Here is a 21,121-nt window from a genome sequence, read left to right on the forward strand (position 1 = left end):
TGATGATGACAGCAATGGTGACAGATGATAACAGCAATTTGGTCGAGAAGGAGAAAGATGATCTATGCCAAAATCTCACAGACAGTCGGATATGCTTCCAGTCCAGGGAGGGATTGAGCATGGGGAGCATCTAGGTAGAGCTCCTGTCCCTTAGATCGGGATGTGTGAAAACATGACTGTTCAAAGTGGCTGCTTCACTGCACTGCCTGCATTACATGTCATCTGGCCCTCTAGCCCACTGCCTATAAATAGACTGCCGATGTTGCGCGTGCGGCACTCCCTGCTGCTAGAGCTCCACAGCTCCACCATGTGGCGGTGAGCAGAACTACTGATGCCAATTTTTTTACACACCCACACACTCCCCTTCTCTCTCTCTCTCTCTCTCTCTCTCTCTCACACACACACACACACACACTCAAACACAAGATGCACAAAAAAACACACACAGCCAGACCCACCAGACAATGCAGCTGTATTCCCTCAGCATTGCACTTGCACAGGTTTGTGTTTGCACATTTGCCGCCCACATTGCAGCCTTCTACACTCACTATGAGGTGTAAGTTTCTCTTTTTCACTGTGTGTGTGTTTGTGTTTGTGTGTGTGTTTGTGTGGTGTGTGTCTGTGTGTGTTTGTGTGGTTTGTGTCTGTGTGTGTGTGAGTGAGAGAGAGAGAGTTTGAGAGTCAGAGAGAGAGAGAGAGAGAGAGAGAGAGAGAGAGAGAGAAAGAAAGAACATGTATGCCTCACCATAAGGGTTACTCATGCAATATTTTGCTATAGGATACAGGGATACATTATGTGTATGTAGCTGGATATATGCAAGGATATGCTGGATATATGTAGCAGTATGTGTATATGCAAGGATACAGTATGTGTATGTAGCTGGATATATGCAAGGATTAGCTGGATATATGTAGCAGTATGTGTATATGCAAGGATACAGTATGTGTATGTAGCTGGATATATGTAGCAGTATGTGTATATGCAAGGATACAGTATGTGTATGTAGCTGTGCGTGCCTTCCTATGGGGACTTATGCTTTTTATTTGTGGCCCAGTTACACTCATATTTTAACAGACAGGACTGGAGGCCATATGTGGGTGGCCAATGGATTGTTTTTAAAGGCTATGGTTCATGGTCAGCTCAGATGGTGTGCAAGTTTGTATTGCACACCATCTGAGCGCTCTCTCTGATTTTCTCACCATCGTCATACCATACTAAGAGTGGTGTGGGCTTGTGTAAGCTGTTGTGTTCCTCTCTCTAATGTGAACAACATGCCAGCGACTGCTGACCCACACTATAGTATAGTGTGTGTGTGTGTGTGTGTGTGTGTCAGAGCAGATCATTCTATAGTAAAGGACAGGAAGAGGCCTCAGTTCAGCTGTCAGGTTAAGGTGACATCTTCTGAGGAAGTTGGCCTCTTATGTTTAAGCTGGTGTGTGTGTGCGCACATGGCCACATCCTGGCCATTAGCACATCCTGTACATTAGCTTTAGACTTCAGTAACATTGTAGACTGCATCAGAATAGGGGCGTACATCCTTTACTTCTGGTCAAGAGTATCTGGTCTGAAAAGCCATGATTTGAGTTGCTATATAATATGGCAGACATTGAACAGCTCTCAACAACGCTGCAGGTGGTCACTCATTGATTACATTTCTACGTGATTGTGCTGTGTGTGTATTGACCTTCTACGGTTTCTCTAATATGCAGAATGCTCACACCATACACATCCTGTTAGGCCCTTCCCTTCGTAGTCCTCATATCATCAGCAATGATGCAGCATTTGTGTCTGTGTGTGTGTCTTTTTGTGTGTGTGTCTTTCCAAATGTTAATATTGTATCTCTTTGTTGCTATGACTACACAGCTGTGTCTGTGTGTACACAGCCATCTGCACCATCATCCATAGACTCCCAGTATCAAGCCGTAAGATCTGTGCTCTCTCCCTCCCCACCTCACCCCCACCTCACCCCACCCCCACCCCCACCCCAACACACCTGCCTATGCTGGCACAGGAAATAGCACCAACTCCACCACTGATGTATTTTTCATCAGGGTCATCCTTCTCTCTGAGCAAGGGTATATTTTTAGAGATGTGCCCACACACACACACACACACACACACACACACACCCACCCCCCCCCACCCCCACCCTGCCCTCATCTCATTCATATTTGAGGGGAGTCTTTCTGTCACCGGCGGAGGGCTGGGTTATTGGGTTATGAGCGCCTCATCAGTGGGTGGAGAGAAAGCAAGGGAATTCCACCGGCTGAAGGGGAAACGTGATTGAGTTAGACAAATCTGACCTCCATTTAATGAATCGCATGAAATTATGGAAAAAAAGGTGTGAACGTCTCTATCCAAGCAGAGAGACCGATGAGAAATTTTTGATCACCCCTAATGAAATGTGTTCCATTACACCACAGCTAACCATCATGTCTCTTTTTTTCTCTTCTACCCCATCATCTCTTTATTCTCTCTTCTGTCTGATTTCCATCCTATGTTCCCCTATCTATTCATTTCCTCTCTCTCTCTCTCTCTCTCTCTCTCTCTCTCTCTCTCTCTGCAGATCTCAAAAGAGAAGCCAGTATCTGTCACATGCTCAAGCACCCTCACATTGTGGAGCTGCTGGAAACCTACAGTTCAGATGGCATGCTCTACATGGTCTTCGAGTTGTAAGTATCCTGCCCCCAAAACCCATCATTTTGGATTGCCTCTGTCAACTTCCCTAAATAACTTCCCTACTGTAAATAAACAGCAAATAAAAAAAGATACAGAGAAGCAGATCCTCAGCTGACCTCACTCACACTCAGTCCTAGTGCAGAGGACGTTTTGATAGCGAGCTGTGGTTGGACCCCAAACCCAAGTGTCATTTGCTCATAAAAACTTTCCACTACCCAATAGCTTGCTACAGTTCTGAGTGAAAAGAAAGTCACATTCTAAAGCCGCTGTTGTTGTGGTGAGTGGTTTGGTTTGTTTTTTTTTCCTCAGACAACAACAGACGACAACAAAAAAAGTACCCCTTGGGCAATTCCACGCAAAATAGTCACGTCCATAACACCAACACAACGCCATGGTATGATGTGAATGATGATTACTTGACATTTGAGCATTCATTCTACTTGGTTGTAGAACTAGAAGTTGGCGTTATGGACGTGACAGTTTTGCGTGGAATTGCCCCCTTTTTTAAACTTGTTTAATTGCTTAGCAAGTGGATTTCATAGGAAGCATTGATTGACGTATAGGGTAGATGATTATTTTATTCCCAACATGGGCTACCCATGCAAGTAGGACCATTAATGATCTGAGCCCCACGAGCAGTGGATCACCAGCAGAGCCAGAGATCGAGTGTGTAGAGTGAAGCTCAGCGATGGGGATGGGTCCTCCTCATGAGCAGTGGACCACCAGCAGAGCCAGAGATCGAGTGTGTAGAGTGAAGCTCAGCGATGGGGATGGGTCCTCCTCATGAGCAGTGGACCACCAGCAGAGCCAGAGATCGAGTGTGTAGAGTGAAGCTCAGCGAAGGGGATGGGGATGGGTCCTCCTCATGAGCATCCAGACCCACGCTGGTCACTCCACTTCAGTTGTCAGTCACGTCAACTTGAGGGCTGTGGTAGGCGAGGGGCAGTCACAGAGGCATCATTTGAGATGGGGGGGGGGGGGGTGAAAGAAGAGAGATGATTCGAGTGGATGTGTGCCAAGAACGATGACTCGTCTCATTTTCTGATCGACGGCCCAATTAATGGGCGTGCAGCGTTGCCGTGATAGGGGCCCGGGTCCACTTTTTACACGATTTGCTGTGCAGTTGAGCAAGTTAGAAATAATTGATGTGACCATTTTTAATGGGATTGCTCACCTCCCGAAAAAAACTGGGCCCCAGCCAAATTTTTTAGGGGCTTCAATAAAAGTCAGAGCAGTGAATGTCAAAGAGCATTCATCTGTATTGATTTGTCTGCCCTCAGCTTTTCTCTCTTTCTCTCTCTCGGTCTCTCGCTCTCTCTTTCTATTCATCCTCCTCTTTTTATTTGTCCCTCCCTCAGCCTTCCTCCATCCTCCTCTTTTTATTTGTCTCTCCCTCAGCCTTCCTCCCTTTTATTATGGCTTTCCCCCCACAACTATTCCTTAGACACTCTTATCTAACAAGTGTTGTAATCAGCGAGCTTACAAGTGGCGATTCAAGGTTGGAAGAAAAGGCAGTAATCAGGCATCATGGTTAATCCTCTAGCTTGTCAAGCAGTGGTTGTGGTGTCTTAAACACCATCACCAGGTATGCTATCCTTTGGGGCTTGTATTTACCCAAACCCATACAATACTCTTTGGGGTACCATGTTTTTGATTGGATGCGCATAAAACTTATATGTGTGGGTCTTGTAATGTAAGCTTCATGTCAGTCAAGTAAGCCATGGTGATGATTGGTAGAGGATAGTTACAGTCTGTGGAATTTGCCTTGGGTCAGTTTGTTGGATCCCACAGGTCAGAAAGGTTGTCCTCCGCTATGACATGGTCTGTGGAGAGAGGTGGGAGGTAATGAGAGAAAGAGATGAAGACAGACGAAATAGATCTAGAAAGTGGAACAATGAGGAGAGAGGAAGGGTTGTAGAAAGAGAGACAAAGGCAGTAGAGAAATTGCAGAAGAGAAAAATAGGAAGTAGGTGGAGTAAAAGAAAGAGAGAGTAAGATAAGGGAAGGGTGTGAATTTTCTTCACCGATAGAGGTCAACAGAGGCCTCCTCTACCCTGCTAGCTGTCAGTCCAGAGTTTTGACCCCTCGCTACCAGGGCAGTATGGTGTGCATGTGTGTGTGTCAGAGCTCCCTCAGACCGCTATGATAGGATATCAGGGCACCAGCTCAAATCGGATACCGTTTGCTCCATTGGCCTCTTTACCTTGCAGGTGTTGTTGATCTGACGGGACTTTTTGACTTATAACACTGCAAGAAGGAAATTACATAAGCTTATGTTGGGGTTTTTCACGCAAAAAAGAGTGATAGGACTTCTAAATGACAGCTAACATTTGGACTTCACTTGAACTGTGGGTGTCCCTAAGAAGAAGCTCTCTCACCTTAGAAGGTTTCTCTGATATATGAACCCAGAGTGTCAAGGCTTGAAATAATGTGTATACCCGTAAAACTTAAAATAATAGAGTCCCAAATAGACTTCCAAATAATGGGGTCCCAAATAGACGCCTGTCTCTTTTAAACGCCTGGTGTGGCTACAGGTTTGGGTTAAAGGCCGGTCTCAAATAGATTCGCAATGAGACGAAACCGTTGCAGAAAGGAGTTGCAGCGGTGTGAATTAGATGTTGCACGTTGTTGCAAACCGTCGCAAAGCATTCACCATGTCTAGTCACAGTTGCAAGGTTTTAGATTAGAATGTTGCATCAAGTAGCTGGTTTATAGAATGTTGCAGCTCATCTTGTCGCGAATCTTTGGTGTGAATTGGGCTTTAGCCAGGGTGCAGACTGCGCACGCCGCGCGCTAACGTTAGATGGCATTAAAAGACTGCGGTGGGGAAAAGCTAGAGTTCCAAATTGTATAACTTTTTTAAATATGAACTATGCCTATATGTCTGACTTCGTCATCGTTCAATTCATCCCAATTGTTTCAAATTTGTGGATAGGCCGATGGTGAGCTTGGTTTTATGCTGGCAACAAAACAAAATGGTTTGCGAACAATATATTTTTTATTCTAAATGCGTACCGCAGAGAAAGAAGTAGGCTATGATTTCAAATGTAAGCTGACTGTTGTCAAATTTGCCAAATAAAATACAGGAGAAACGATATGGTTCATGCTCTCTCATGCCATTTCATTCGTGAAACATTACGCACGTTCCACTTTTGCATAAATAATTCCTGAACGGTTTTGGTCAGGGCTGATAATATTCTTAGGGACACTCAAAGTTCAGATCTTCAGAGGAAGTCCAAGTACTCCAATACCACGGAGGACTCCACATTTTGTTTTAAATAAAGTCAAACAGACAGTGTGTGAAATATGAGCTTAGCATCTTGTAGACTCTCCAGAGGTTAATAAAAAATTAGTCTACCCGGTCGAGGATGGCAACATCAAATCTACAGTAGATCGTCTTTGAACTGTAACCGAAATGCTGAGGTCCCCCTCGTCCATATGCTTATCTTGGAAGCCAATGAAAAGTTTGCAACCATTGGAAGCTAACTGGTCAAGTTGGCCTACTTCAGATTTTAAGATGGATCATTTCAAGCAGATTGTTTTATTAGGAAAGGACAAACATTTTGAGTGTGAATGTTTTTGAGTGGAATATCATTGTTGGGTTGGGATTTACAGTACAGTTGGGTTGTTATGGGATTTCAGCTACCTTTTGTCAACATTTATGATCATGTAGGCTATTTTGTGGTCCCTCCTCCACAACAATTGTTATGTTATGTCGTTATGTTTCAGTCAAACACTAAAATCTCACTCAGGGAGACTTCACTCGCAGCCTTGGTAGTCTTCACCTCCTACACCTGTCACCAGTCAGTTTTTTTATGTCTGAGCACCTCATTGAATGCCAAGCTGTTTTCGGAAGCTTTGTCCTAGAGTGCCAGCAATCTAGACCATTGTTGACGATTTTTGTACAGCCACAGCATATTCTGTGTTATAGCTATGAACACATACAATGGCTCGTTTAAAAGGTGAGACTTTAAGCTGTCAGTGGGTGCAAACCGTGTATTTCTACACGCCTCTGTTCCTGAGAAATCCCAAGCTAAACAGTGGCTAGTTTTCATCAAAATCCCTGTTTTTTTTCTAGAAATGGAGATATAACGTCTTTCATGAAATATGAAGTGTTGCCTGTAAACTTTCCGGGAAGTGATCAGCGAGACCTGGAGAGACTGCCACCTAGTGATAGACCCACGAAAATCGCCTGGTTTTGACCTGACGTGCATGCGTCACTGATTCGACCCAAAGCGGCAACCGAGTTATGATAAAATGTCCAGATAAAATGTCCAGATTGTGCGTTTTCATGAGTTTGCGATCGTCATATATTTCATTTCCATTCATCACAGAGTTCCCAAAATCACATATAAGGTGTGTTAGAGTGTCTAGTTTCGTAATTAAAAAAAAAAAGCTAAAAACGTAATATTACGTTTTTGGCACTCAATGCATGGGAAGGAAAAATTTACGTTTTTGGCACTCAATGAGTTAAGATTGTCAGGTATCAGATACTTAGAAATAACTAAAAAAAAAAAAAAAAAAAAATGTTTTTCGCACAGCTCAATGTGTAATTCCACCCATTGTATGCTTCTGATCCTGTTATCTCTTGTTTCTCCCTTGCTTAGTATGGATGGAGCTGACCTGTGTTTCGAAATCGTTAAAAGAGCAGATGCTGGCTTTGTCTACAGTGAAGCTGTCGCCAGGTAAGTTAGGATTTTTCTTTTTTTAATTTAATAACTCAAAAAGAATTGACTGAATTTTCATTTCACTTAAGAGAACATGAGATTATCCCCAGTGTACACTTAAGAGAATTTCAGAGTTCCAGCTGAGGCTTCTCTGCGTGCTCAGGGAATTCAGCCGTTCATCTCATGTAGCACTGTGATACAGTTTCCATGCCTTTTTTGTAATAGGGTGTAGTGCAGATCTGTCATCGTTGAGTTTTGAAAATAAGGGAGATTTCCCGGGTTTATAACCCAAAATACGTGAAAAATTGCAACATTCGACTTTCTGTTGCTATCCCTCTGCTAACTGCAAGAATTCAGACAACAAAACTGCTGCACTAACTAAACGAGATGTGAAGCTAGGAGTGCTAAAGTGACTTTGCTTAAAGATTGGCGTCAAAACATATTCTCACAACAACCATGCCGTTATCTTAAATTGGCTAATATCACAAGTCGCACATGCACCTTAAAGCAAGCAAAACGATGCTTTGAAAAACATCTGTTTCGCTGGAAGGGCAAGGGGGTAGCAACAGGACAGTAGAGATTGACTGGTAGGGCTAATATTATGAGTGTATTAAAATAAGGGATATTTACAGGAAAATATTTTAACAGGAAGACAGCAGGAAAAAAAGTTGAAAATATGTGAGAAACCTGGAAGAAAACAGGAGTTTCGACAGTTATAGTGTAGTGAAATATTCCTAGTGATGATTTATGAGTGGCACTTCTTTCTCCTAGGAGTATTGCTGGGACTGTTTGGCTAAATTGTTTAATATTGTTGAAAAAATGAAATGGTCAAGTAGTCTGTACCCTTGGGAATTACAAGTGTCTCCTCAAGCAAGAGACCAAACCATGGGCCTTCATTCAGCCACACATACACACACACACACACACACACACACACACACACACACACACACACACACACACACACACACACACACACACACATACACACACACAAAAACAATGATGCATTCATCAGCTGTGTTGCTCTTAAATAGCTTCATGATAATCTTACTTGAGACCATAAAACTGGTTTGTTATATAAAGGATCATGGTAGTTTGTGGTATGTGCAGATATCTTCGATGTGTGGTCGTGTTCAAATTTTTAGACACGCTAGTTTCTGCTGGTTGCCTGACCTGATGTTGTTGACAGCCCACGGTCTGTATCAGTAGGTCTCTGTGGTAAGGAACTGTCTGCGCTTCAGGTTGCGATAATCTTAGTTACGCAAAGCTTGGTCAGTCATTTCTCGTATTGGGCTGCTGGGTTTAAATGGAATACATGAAAGGTCAGATCAGCAGTGCTGGGTAACAATAACCATCAGATCCAAATCCAAGAAGTGGCTTTTTCTGCTAACCTGTGATAACTAACTGTCTGTGTGATAACTCTCTCTCTCTCCCTCTCTCTCTCTCCCTCTCTCTCTCTGTACCTCTCTGTCTTTGCCGTCCTCACTGACTCCCCTCTCTCTTTTCCTCCCTCTCATCTCTCTATCTCTCCCCACCCCTCTCTCTCTGTCTCTCTCTTTTTCTCTCACTTTCTTTTGCTCTTTTTCTCTCCCTTTCCCACAGTCACTACATGAGACAGATCCTTGAGGCGCTGCGCTATTGCCATGACAACAACGTCATTCATCGAGATGTAAAGGTAGGCTGACTGGTGTCTGCCAAGAGAAAGAGAATATTAGAGTTGCTCTGGTGATGTGGAATTTGGTGTTTTGTGTGTGTGCATGTTTCCGTGTGTGTGTGTGTGTGTGTGTGTGTGTGTGTGTGTGTGTGTGTGTGTGTGTGTGTTTGTGTGGAGGCCTAGCCACAATATCTACCCTCATAGACCATGTGAATGTGTGTGTTTGCATATATTTTTATCACGGACTGAGCAGTTCTATGCTTGTGTGTGTGTAGAGTTCTATACGACTGTACTGTGCCTGTGCACATTGGCAGCACTTACCTTGGCCTTGACCTCTGTTGTTGTTATGGTGTTTCCCTTTTAAGGCCCTCCTTCATTTCATATACAAACACACACACACACACACACACACACTGGGCAGGTGAGACCTGAACATCAGCTCCGCTCCCCTCTATAAATAAATGAACAGCTCTGTCCTTACTGCCTCAATATTTCATAGATCGATCTCTCTCTCTCTCTTTCTCTCTCTCTCTCCATCTCTATCTCTCTTTCTCTCTCTCTCTTTCTCCTTCTCTGCCCCTCTCCAGCCCTAGCTGGGAGATGCTGACAGGTAGCCCATTATTAGCACATGGTCAGAGCGGAGAAAGGTCACTTTGAGTCGCACTGTATTGTCCTCCTGGGAGCACAGCCTCTCTCTCTCTCTTTTTCTCTCTCTCTCTTTCTCTCTTTCTCTCTCTTTCTTTTGCACTCTCACTCACTCACTCTCCTTACTAGCCTGCATGGCTATTTTTTAATCTGACCTTCAAGGATGCATTTGTTTCCGTATTCCGGTATTATGACATAGCTATGGTATTATTGCTGGACTGGTGGAAAGTGCTGTGCTGTGTAGAAGGCCGTTGGCAGGGAGCGAGCAGGGCAGAACCAGCCTCTGTAGCCCGCCGGGAGATGCAACGAGAGCTCCAATGTAAATAAGGCTTCCGATAGGAAGTCCCTACTGCTCGACAAACGGCGAACCTCATCGGTGATCGTGGCATTGCAGGAGCAAAATCGCAAGAGTTCAGCGGCAGTGTACCGTAAGGCCTTCATGACCAAACACAAACAAGCCTAGCCTAGCTAACACAAAGCCTCAGTCTCCCAGCTGGACAGTCAACCAACTAGGAACCCAGCACAAGACAGGATGGAAACAGAGAGAGACACTAGCAGGCAGCAAGTCTTCAATAGCAGTGCAGTAAGTTGTGGTCATCTGTGTTTGTGGTGCAATAGAAAGAGCCTATACACTTTGTAGCAGCACGTGGGGTAAGATTGGTTCAGTTGTAACAGACGACACACATTGATGACATGTCTTGCTCTCCTATACTTCTGCTCAAATAGAACAAAATTGTGTAATATGTAAACAACTTTGAATACAAGCATTTGAGCTATAATAGCCGTTGTTGCAAGCAGTTTAACTAAAAGTACTAATTTCCTATATCCAGTGCATATATTCAAGCTAAAGCTTTCAGTATACTTCATCGATGATTTGGGATAAGACAGTTCAATGAATGAATAATTAAATGCATGAATGAATCAATCAACAAACTCAACTGACTAGTTATTTTGTAGCTGTCCCCCAAACCAAAGGAGCTGATCTGTGCAGCTCTAAAATAGTGAATAACTATTCACCCTATATCTCATTACCACAACATAGGAAGGAGGTGTGATGGTGATGCCATAGGAATAGGTGTGATACCTTCTCTGCTTTCATGTTTCACTTTCTGACTTTTAGTCACTCTTGGTAGTGGTTGGTGGAGATCAGATTGTTATCTCTGTGATGGAACACTATGTCTTTTTGTGTTTAGTTTCAACTGAAAGCGGTATGGCTTAGAATATTCAACCGGCACTGCAGACTATACTGCCAAATACTGTGCTGACTTCCATAATGTGCTCTGCGGTTGTAACCCTAGGACATCTTGACGATCATGAAGCTAAATCAGTAGATACAGGAAGTAACAGGAAGTAAGTGAAAGCGGTATGGCTTAGAATATTCAACCGGCACTGTAGACTATACTGCCAAATACTGTACTGACTGCCATAATGTGCTCTGCGGTTGTAACCCTAGGACATCATGACGATCATGAAGCTAAATCAGTAGATACAGGAAGTAACACTTCTTTAAAAAATTAAAAGTAGCTGAATGGGGTGCTGTTAGAAACTAGAGTAGTCAAAGAGGCATCATGTTACTTCTTCATACTGAAAATACAACAACATACAGTATCACCATCCTCATCGTAAAAACTGGTCACAGATCTTTCTCATCAATCTGATAGTCACTTTGTTTGCTGTCCAGGTACTTACACATAAGGCTGCTCGATTATGGCAAAAATCATAATTATTCACTGTTATTATACGGCTCTTCACAATGCAAGTAGAATGCTCCATTGACTTGAATGGGATTTCCGAAAGTTCTAGCGGTCATTATTTCTTGGGAAAGGACCTCTGAAAACAAGAATGACCGCTGTCAATGGCAACGGAGTTTGCGCTTGGAACTTCATTCAAAAGTGAAAGCAGACGGTTGATCAGCTGTGTTCTAAAGAATGTTTGATTCAAGTTCAGCGTGTGTTGCAAACTATTTGTTTCTCAGCAAAAGCCACGACGAAACGGTAACAAATAAGTGTAAAGAGACATATCATGGAGTTTATTTTTTCGTTTTGGCAAGTAGCCGTATAATAAGCGGGATAATGTATAGAACGCCGGTCATTATGGGAAAATAAGTCCCTTCAGGGCGAAACAAGACCCCTCCGCTGGCGCGTCGGGGTCCGGTTCGCCCTGTCGGGACTTATTTTCCCCATAATGACCGGCGTTCTATACATTATCCCTTACTTATTTTGGTCAAAATTGTAATCACGATGACCGATTAATGATTTCAAAAAACAGGCGTGTTCTAACGTTAGATTAGCCATCTTGCCATAAGTTCTCTGAGTAATTTGGTCACCTCGATTGACAGTGATAATAGCAAACTTAGCAGAGAATGCACTAGTTACAATTTTGGCGTGGTTCATGATGATACCGACTGCAGTAGCACACACACACAGATCTCAAAACTGATTGAGTGGCCTGTGCACAGAGGGGAGGGGCATGTTGAGTGCGGGGTTTAAAGAAGTGGCGTTAATCAGTGCTCTGTATGAGTTGAAATTGTATGTATTGTAACGATTTGATAGCGAACCACACAGTTGTCCAATCAAAATGTTTATTCACTGGGAACGAGAGCCGGGACACAGATAGACCAAGACACAGAACACAATGCAAACAGGGCAGGTCAAGCACGCATACACACTACACATACAGGGGAGGACGCAGCCTCCCACACAAAAAGGATCACACACGAGGGAGAACTAAAAGGGAAACATGTTACAATAAAGACGCTAACATTACACACAAAACTAAGGAGAATAACGACATAAACCCCCCAAATGTTCGCTCTCGTATCCCAGGATCCCCTGCGCGGGAGAACGCTAACACTGTCTTTTGCGCCGACGTTACAGTATTTTCAAAAACCCTATTTCTTCACGGAATGTGGCAAAATAATAGTTTTTTTCTCGATTTATACTATTTTTGTGATTGTTTGGAGCCAAAATTCGATTAATTGCACAGCCCTACTTACACACCAAGCCTTTAGCCTGAATGTCATCCCATTCTAAATCTAACAGCTTCCACTCTTCTGGGAAGGCTTCCCACAAGACTTTGGAGTGTGTGAGATTTTTTGTCCATTCATCCAGAAGAGCATTTGTTAGGTCAAGCACTGATGTTAGCACTGGATAGCAATCTGCGTTAGTTTATCCCAAAGGTGTTTGATAGGGTTGAGGTCAGGATTCTATGCTGCTTTAACAGACCTTGCTTTGTGCATCCTATGACAGTACTCCGCTTGAATTCACTGTGCACTTCAGAATGACCCACTCTTTTACAGAAATGTTTGTGAATGCATGATTTTACTTGTATGCCGCAAATGAGAGCGCGAGACATAAGTGCAGTTAAGAGCAGTCAAATCAGCGTGTGACCCTGGTATACATGTAGCTCTCTGCTCAGGATGCAGTGCCGAGAAAGAAAGACTTTGAGAGACAGAGAGAGAGATAGACACACAGAGAGAGAGAGAGCGAGAGAAAGAGAGACAGGAAAAGAGAGGCCGAGAGAGACGGGGGCCCCAAACGCCCTGCTGTCTGGCCGTTCAGTCAGCATGTCTGAGTACCCAGAGCAAGGGTGTGTGTCAGCAGACCTGTCTGACACACACACACACACACACACACACACACACACACACACACACATACATGCACATGCTTGCACGCTTGCAAGTCTGCACACACTCTGTGACAGAGACATGCACACACTGTCTACATAACAACAGCAGACAGACACATGCTCATACACACAGTTAAGCACTCAATCACACTCTTGCTTACTCAGTTTTGCATAGTTTTGCATTGGTTTATAATCAAGTGTAGTGAACTATAGTGTTATGTCACTCTGAAGTCACTAAACACTGATGCTGCTCCATATGTACATTCACTCCTCTAGACACCAAGAAAAGAGGGAGGCAAGATCAAGGATTGTCCATTTAGTAACAAGATGGGTCTGCTCAGCTTCAGATCAATACGAAGCCATGATGTAGCGTTGTCAAGGCAGCAATTTCACTAGATCTAAACAAACCAATCTATTCTTTCTTGCTTTCTTAATCTATTGAAATATTTGTACAACGTTTCTAAGACGTTACTAACTGTAGGAATCACATACTACAACACATATTCAGGTACTCTAACTTTATTAGCAAAGCCTATATATATACTACCGCAACAACTTCCTGTATTAGCCTTAAAAAATGTATTATTGTTATTATTATTATTATTATTATTATTATTATTATTATTATTTTCTTCTATATTATTGTGTTAAATGTTTCAAATGTAAAGCACTTTGAGCTGCATTCTGTGTATGAAAGGTGCTATACAAATAAAGCTTATTATTAATATAATAAAGGTTGTTGCTCGTAATAATCTAGACTAGTCCACTAAACAAAGACGCAGCTCCACTTCTTTAAACCAGTATCTTCTACACGGAATGAAAGTGTCATTGTGGTTTGACTTACAGTATGGCCCTGTCGTGGGACCAAAAGTCTCTCTTCAGCTAAACGTGTGGTAGATTTGTCATTTGTATAGGCTGGAGTACAGAATATCTTTTCACTTTGTGACATTGTTATGATCACAAGATTGTACAGATTGAGTCAAAAATTGGACACGGGTGGGCTAGTGTATTAACTGTACTGTACTTTGCTTATTTAAAATCCACACCTCAAATTATGTCCAGACGGTGTCATGGTCAAGTTTTGTACCCTAATTCTCAAATCTGTAGTAGCCTGTGTATGTCGGCACGTTTTTCAGTCAAACCTGGCTGACCGCTGACTGGCAACTCTTGGAAGACAAGGCCCAGAGATCAGAAGTACATCGCTGTCTCTGATACTGAAGGAGCAGCAAGGCTGCCCTGCCTTTCTGGCTGTCCATCCAGATCATGTGTGAAAGTGGGCTTTTGATGCAATGCCTAAAAAAGTATTCACCCCCCTTGGATATTTCCACTTTTACTACTTTTATAAATGGAATCTTGATCAATTTAATTTGGCCTTTTTTACAATAATTTACAAAGATCCTCTTTTTAAATCTCAAAGTGAAGGCAGATTTCTACAAAGTGAACTATTGTAAATTATTGTTAAAAAAAGGTCCAAATTAAATTGACTCCATGGAGATTCCATTTATTAAAAGGGGAAATATCCAAGGGGGTGTATACTTTTTATAGGCACTGTATATGTGTGGCTGGACATGTTGTGGAGTGAGTCAGTCAAAGTGTTTATATCTCATTATGACTGACAAACAACAGCAGCGATGTTGGTAAGGGGCTGATACCCTGGTGTAATGGTTTGTTTACGGAGCTCTCAGTTCTTTTTTCAGTCAGCTTGGATAACACGTTGGCCTTTCTAATTTGACCAAACAAAACACTTTTGGTGAAATGTGTTATGTGGCTGTGCTCCAAACTGACAACTACATGACATTTCCATACGATAATCAACAGACAGCTAATAGGAGTTGGAGAGGTGTATCACATTTCAAAAATAGAAGCTTGTTCATTGTGTGTGTCTGTGCATGTCTGTGTCTGTGTGTGTGCGTGTGTGTACCTGTCAGTATCTGTGTGTGTGTGTATGCATTCAATGTTTTTGAGACACTGATGCACATTTATGCACATGGTGTATGTAGGCCTATGTGGGTAATTTTTCTGTAAGCCTGTGGTCTGAAAGTGATGTGTTTGTTTACAAGCTAGCATGCTCTGAGACGGCGATGCTTAGAGGTGGTTAAAAGCATCATATCATTTCATGTTGACTGGAATTGAACCTAGAAAAAAAAAAAACTTGGTTGCCTGAAAGGATTATATAAAAGCTAGCTTTAACCCGAGCAGGTTAGCAAAATGCTCACTGGTGCAGAAATGCAAATAGAATTGGCATTTGTTGATTTTCTTATGTATTCATCGGAGCATAATGGTTGCTTTGCAGCAAGTGGTGCATTTGAGGACATGAATGTTCACACACAGCAGGATTAGTGAGCACACGTGGCCCAGAGCTAATGCTGTATGTCAGCAATCAGAGTGTCGCCCCTCTCATGGAAAAACACCTTTATCTTTTATTAGTTCTATTGATTGTCTTTTCCCTGTTAGCCTGTTCAAGGTCAACTCTGTGGGTGGTCAGGCAGTGAGTTCCATAAATTAATTTTCAGTTTTGCATAGCCTGAGCTACATGCCGCTGCTAACTGTGATGTAACTGGTCGACAGAGGTTCAGATAGCCTAAACTTTTGAGGCTCTCTGAGAAACTAATTGGACCATTGATGGGGAAATACTGACAGAAATAGATAGTCGTTCATATTAAGCTGTCAAAGAGCTCCGAGTCCCTGTAGCAATGAGACAAGGGAAATGTCCCTAATGACCCTAATGGATGCCCAACTCTGGACACTACAATCATTAAGTGTGCCTGAGGAACAGAAGGTAGAACAGCATGGAGGACGGAGACGGGGCCAGGAGGAACTGCCATCACTGACCACACAAAACAGGAAGTCGCATGAGCTGCCATAGCCACGGTGGTGTCTAGAAGGGATACAGCTAAGGGTTAGGGTTAGGATTAGGGTTAGGTTACTTCCTGTCCTGATACTGTTTATTTCTATGGAGATTTCACTGGAGATTTCACTATCTGTTACGTGACTTCCGTTCTTAGCTGTATCCCATCTAGCCACAACCCATAGCCACAGAGTGCCAAACCTTGCACCATGACAACCATCCTATTTCTCAATGACAAGCCCCAGCAGACTTTGAGACAGACATGTTCACTAGAGAATCGACTCATATGGGGTTGCACAATAACCTTTACCAAACAAACAGGTTCAGGCTGGCGGGGGAGACATACGGTTTGAACCCCCGGAGCTTTGCTGGTGATTTTGTTGTGAATCATGTTTTGAAAAGCCAACTAATATGAGCTCCCATCTATTGAGCATATCATGCAAATTTACACAGACAGACAGAAAGACAGACAGATGATTCATGGCTGTCCTTGTAGTTCTCAAAATCATCCATGCTAATGTAACTAAAGAAAGGGAAATAATGTATGTTTTACAGGATTACTTGTGCTAACATTGGTAGAAGGGGAATGCACTTTAATATTATGTCAGAGCACATAATTGGAAGCAGCATGAGAAACTTAATTTAAGCTATGGTCCCATTTTATTTTGTCAATCTTACACCGTAATAATGATGCACAAGAAAATGATTGTTAATACTGCAACACTTTGTCAGTGCTCTTCTATTGAAACATAAAGCAGAGACAGAGTGAAGTCACAGACACTAAAAAGACAAGCTGTGTGACAAGATCTTATTAGCTGTGTTACACTTTGTTATGTCTGAGTGCAACACATGCATCATTTCCTTTTCAAATGACTGCTTTGAGAGTCCTACAATGCTACTTGGTACAACACACAGTGCTTCAAAAAAACCTTCTCCAGGTCATAGTAATATATTTTTTTACAGTGCTAAAATTGATAATACATTTGGAATAGGATTTAGCCAAGTGTAGCAAATGTCACCTAAACGCATGTTGGAAATCAGTCATCAGTATGCAAACTGTAGAAGAGGAAGGATGTCAGCCTAATTTATGTACTGATGCTGATCATATTTATAGCAGTTGTGTTTTTTTGCATCCTCTGACTTAAAATCTGTAGTCCATCAACTAGACCCAGTGTTGTTGGCAGCACCTAATGAAATAAAACAAAATGGCCCTCTCTTTGAAATTAGCTATTGTAGCTATTCTTTGATTATAATGCAATTATATTCATTTTAAAAAAGAAGTCTTTGACAGATATTGTGCAATTGGATCTCCTAAGTAGATATACTTGGATTACATTGTGTCAACAGGCTCAGTGTTCCACTTTATAATCTGCTGTTTATAATTTGTGAATATAATTTGGGCAAGTTACAGTAAGCATCTTATGCAGGGGTATTTGCAGTAAAAACAACATTATCTAGTATGCACTGTCCCATTAAACACAATTAACCTTCTGGCAAGGACTTCCAAATTGCACTGTATGGCTATGCCTATTCTGAAGCCATGCTATAGGGTGTAAACACATTAAATGTGAGCACTCTCTCTCTCACCCTCTCTCTCTCTCTCAGGTCTATTGGCATCTTCAATGAGCTAGAACAATGGGAAGACTGATCAGAATTGCCACACTAATCGGCCACTAAGTGGCTAATGGGTGGTGTGTTTAGGCAAACTGAGGGATAAGTGTTTTTTATGATCTCTATCATTCTGAGTTTTATCAAAGAAAGATATTGTTTTTTAATAGTGCCCAGCGTTTAGCCGTAATGCGTGCCCACTGTAAGCATACTGCCTATACACCCCTATTGCTGCTGGTGTGTGTGTGTGTGTGTTAGAGCAGATGAAGTCACAAAACATCAGCAATGTGTCATTTTTTTATATAGATGCTTTGTGTCTCTGACCATTTGTCAGTAGCTAAAGCTTGTGAATGTTCTGTAGACAGGAGGTAAGGGGGTCGTACAATTTCTGTGATGTATAAAAAGAAATGCATAAACTGTACAAGTTCACCAAGTTTCATGCCTTTATCAAGGAATTGGACATAATTTTCACATACTGTATCCCCTATACTATGAAAGTTCCGTAAAACTGCCAAAGGTAACATTTTTGGCCATTGACCAATGTACAAATAATTCCATTTTTGACATTGTTCCACCACTTTTAATGTACTTTTGATATGTGATATGGGAAGGTTTCATTAACTGAATACAACAAAACACACTCCACTTACTTGGTGGATATTTAGGTACAGGTTGTGTGGGTGGGAAATGTTCCTCTTCCATCAAAGGAGTATTTTTCAAACATAATGAAAGATTCACCACACATGGATGGATTTTTCATGGGGGTATATTTTAGAAATACATACATAAATTATCATTGGTCTTACCAATGTTATCAGACACAATGATTTTATACTACCCAACAACTTAACCTTATGTAATTATAATAACCTTAAAAGGGTTATTATACACCATAATATATGTTCACAACACCCATCACTCAGTAATGCACTCAAACCACAGACAGATACTTCTAGCCTAGTTCTCCCAAGGAACTGCAGACTCAAGACTGCAGATTCATTGCGTGGTTATATGAATGTCTCTTGAACAGTATTTATCATGTTTCGGTACATTGCATCATCATACAGTTTTCAGTCTTGACTTGTGAAGAGTTATGTACCTTGGAAACCTGGGAAACTGCTCCATTATGGTCCAGCAACGACCCTGACGATTGGCTACTTGAGGGTGGGGTCAGTCCCAGCATGCTGATGGTGTGCTTGCGGAATGTCCTGTCCAACAGGAAGTAGGTGATGGGATCCGCGCTACAATGCAGAGCAGCCAGAGCGATGAGCATGTTCTTTACCTCTACGTGCATGGAGAGGGGGTGACAGCTGTTGGCTTCGAGTGATGCAGAGTCAGAGTATTGGTGCACCAACTGCAAAAAAACGACCTTCCAGATTTGGTGAGGCAGTAAGCAAATGCTCAGGACCACCAGAATGACCATGATGTTCCGGAACACCCTCGCGTAGACATGCTGCTGGTTGGACATAGCCGTGTTGTGGCGGATGCGCAGGATATGGCGAGACAAGGCAATGTACGAGCTGAGCACCAGCAGATAGCAGAGGAAAGAGATTACCAGGCTGCCAACGATGACCGAGCCGCCACTGCCAACCTCTACCTTGACACTGTAGCATTTTTCCCCTCAGTGGTGTCTGACTCACTTCCATAGAGTACATTACCACGAAAGGAACCAGACCGGCTAACACCAAAAACTGGCGCAGGAAGGCGGACGGGAGGACTTTGGTCACACGGCTCGGCCGGTGGGCATGGTTGTTCAGGATGAGGGTGGCACAGCGACTCAAGGCCACCCAGGTCAGGTTGATCATGCCCACGGTGATGTTGGTGTGGATTATGGGTGTCAGTAAGGACACGGCCATCTTGCAGAAGGGGTGGCTTATGTCCAAGAAAGAGCTCATGGCGTAGTATGCTGCCAGGATGGGCATTGTCAGGCATAAGACCAGGTTGGATACGCTCAAGTTGATGAGGTAGATGTGTGTCGGGGACTTGTCTGGAATCTTGGACATGAAGACCCACAATGAGAGAATGTTTCCAGGGAGACCAGCCAGGAACATCAGGGTGTAGAGAGTTGGCAGGACAATATAAGTTGTGACTGACGGGCAAAGGCGTGAGGTGACATTACTGAAGTCAGTGGTCAGATTGGCGTCTGCCATTGTCATATCCAAGTTACAGAGATCCTTTGTTGATTACATGTTGGCAAACATTTAGATCTCATCATTACTTGTTCTGTAGAAACATTAGAAACATTAGAACAAGAAGTATTTTCATTGCATTGATTTAAGACTTTATAAGAAGAGTTTTGTTTGTGAATTATTTTCTAGTAAATAATATTTACCAGAAAAAAGTAAGTTGTATATATGGTCATACATGTCAGTTTAGAATAGCATTATGGTGTAAATGTTTTTATGTAATCTTATTTTTAAGCAAAACATATACTGTTAATAGTTTCTTAGATGAAAAATTATGTTGAAAAATTTTAAAATCCACTAAATCCACTTAAAAATCCTACTTCTAAATAAGTGCATTGCTCACTGAATGCAAACTAAACCTTCCCTTACCCATTGAAGTTAAGTGGTGGAAGTCGTGCGAGGATGCTGCCTCATTACCGTCTCGATGTGCACTGAATGTTTCTACTGCTGATTATGCTATAATGCTACACAGAAGTCTTGCTATGAGGAAGTCCCATGTTTGCTCTTCTTTTATAGAATGCTCAGGATCATTTCTGAAGGTTAATTTATTGTTGCTGCGAAGTAATTCAATACTGCATAGGTATTACGCTATGCATATGGTAAATACTGTGCAAAAGTTTATTCAAGAGTGAATGATATTGTTCTTTTTTAAACAGATGACTTTCTGCTCTGTACCATTTATCCTTTATTTTATTCATTGCCGAGCTGCAATTGAAATTGAATAACCTGCCACATGAGCATTATGTTTCCTTATGTTAGTCTCCTGAGGCAAATGCTGATTCTACTTTACACTGTATTGTCCCAACAACTTCAACGTATAGCTAAGAGGGAGACCGGAGAGCTTTTTCATCAAAAACAGCAATCAAATTTGAGTGGTCTCAGAGTATCTCTGTAGAATACTGTTCAACAGTAGCCCCTAGTGGTTGGGAAGTCATGTTGCAGGTAGAGATAATCTCTCAGCCTCAGACACCGCTGCAGGATTGGGATATATACAAAAATGGACAGTTAACCAGAGTAATTTATGATCACAGTGATTTATTGAAAGAACTTTTAATAGTGGACTAAATGTAATGGTTATGCCATTTTAGTCAGTGGCAGTGCTTGATAAGGTGATGTTGAACACAGACAATTGGTTCTGAAGTGACTTTCATTTAACATTCAAAATAAGAGAAAGAAGTTTAAAGATGTTTAACATTAAAT

The 21,121-nt window shown here is 42.2% G+C and overlaps 2 protein-coding genes across 12 annotated transcripts in view; one reads left to right on the top strand and one right to left on the bottom strand.

Annotated features, from left to right (window-relative positions):
• caska (calcium/calmodulin-dependent serine protein kinase a) overlaps positions 1 to 21,121 on the top strand; it is a 209,068-nt gene that overhangs the window by 122,323 nt on the left and 65,624 nt on the right. For all 11 annotated transcript variants that reach the window (XM_076263321.1, XM_076263327.1, XM_076263323.1 and 8 more), the window contains exons 3-5: positions 2,568 to 2,673; positions 7,288 to 7,365; positions 8,953 to 9,025. In XM_076263321.1, coding sequence (XP_076119436.1) covers positions 2,568 to 2,673; positions 7,288 to 7,365; positions 8,953 to 9,025 — 257 coding nt within the window. The remainder of the gene's footprint in view (positions 1 to 2,567; positions 2,674 to 7,287; positions 7,366 to 8,952; positions 9,026 to 21,121) is intronic.
• gpr82 (G protein-coupled receptor 82) lies at positions 18,166 to 20,857 on the bottom strand. The gene is given in 3 exon segments (XM_076263336.1): positions 18,166 to 19,363; positions 19,365 to 19,958; positions 20,291 to 20,857. Coding segments are annotated over 2 exon segments (1,119 nt in total). The 5' UTR covers positions 19,892 to 19,958; positions 20,291 to 20,857; the 3' UTR covers positions 18,166 to 18,771.

This window comes from Alosa pseudoharengus, unplaced genomic scaffold (genome assembly GCF_046254945.1).
Source record: "Alosa pseudoharengus isolate Yale_2024_CS ecotype anadromous, Long Island Sound unplaced genomic scaffold, YU_APseudo_1.1 YU_APseudo_1.1_scf_3, whole genome shotgun sequence".
Classification (NCBI taxonomy): domain Eukaryota; kingdom Metazoa; phylum Chordata; class Actinopteri; order Clupeiformes; family Clupeidae; genus Alosa; species Alosa pseudoharengus.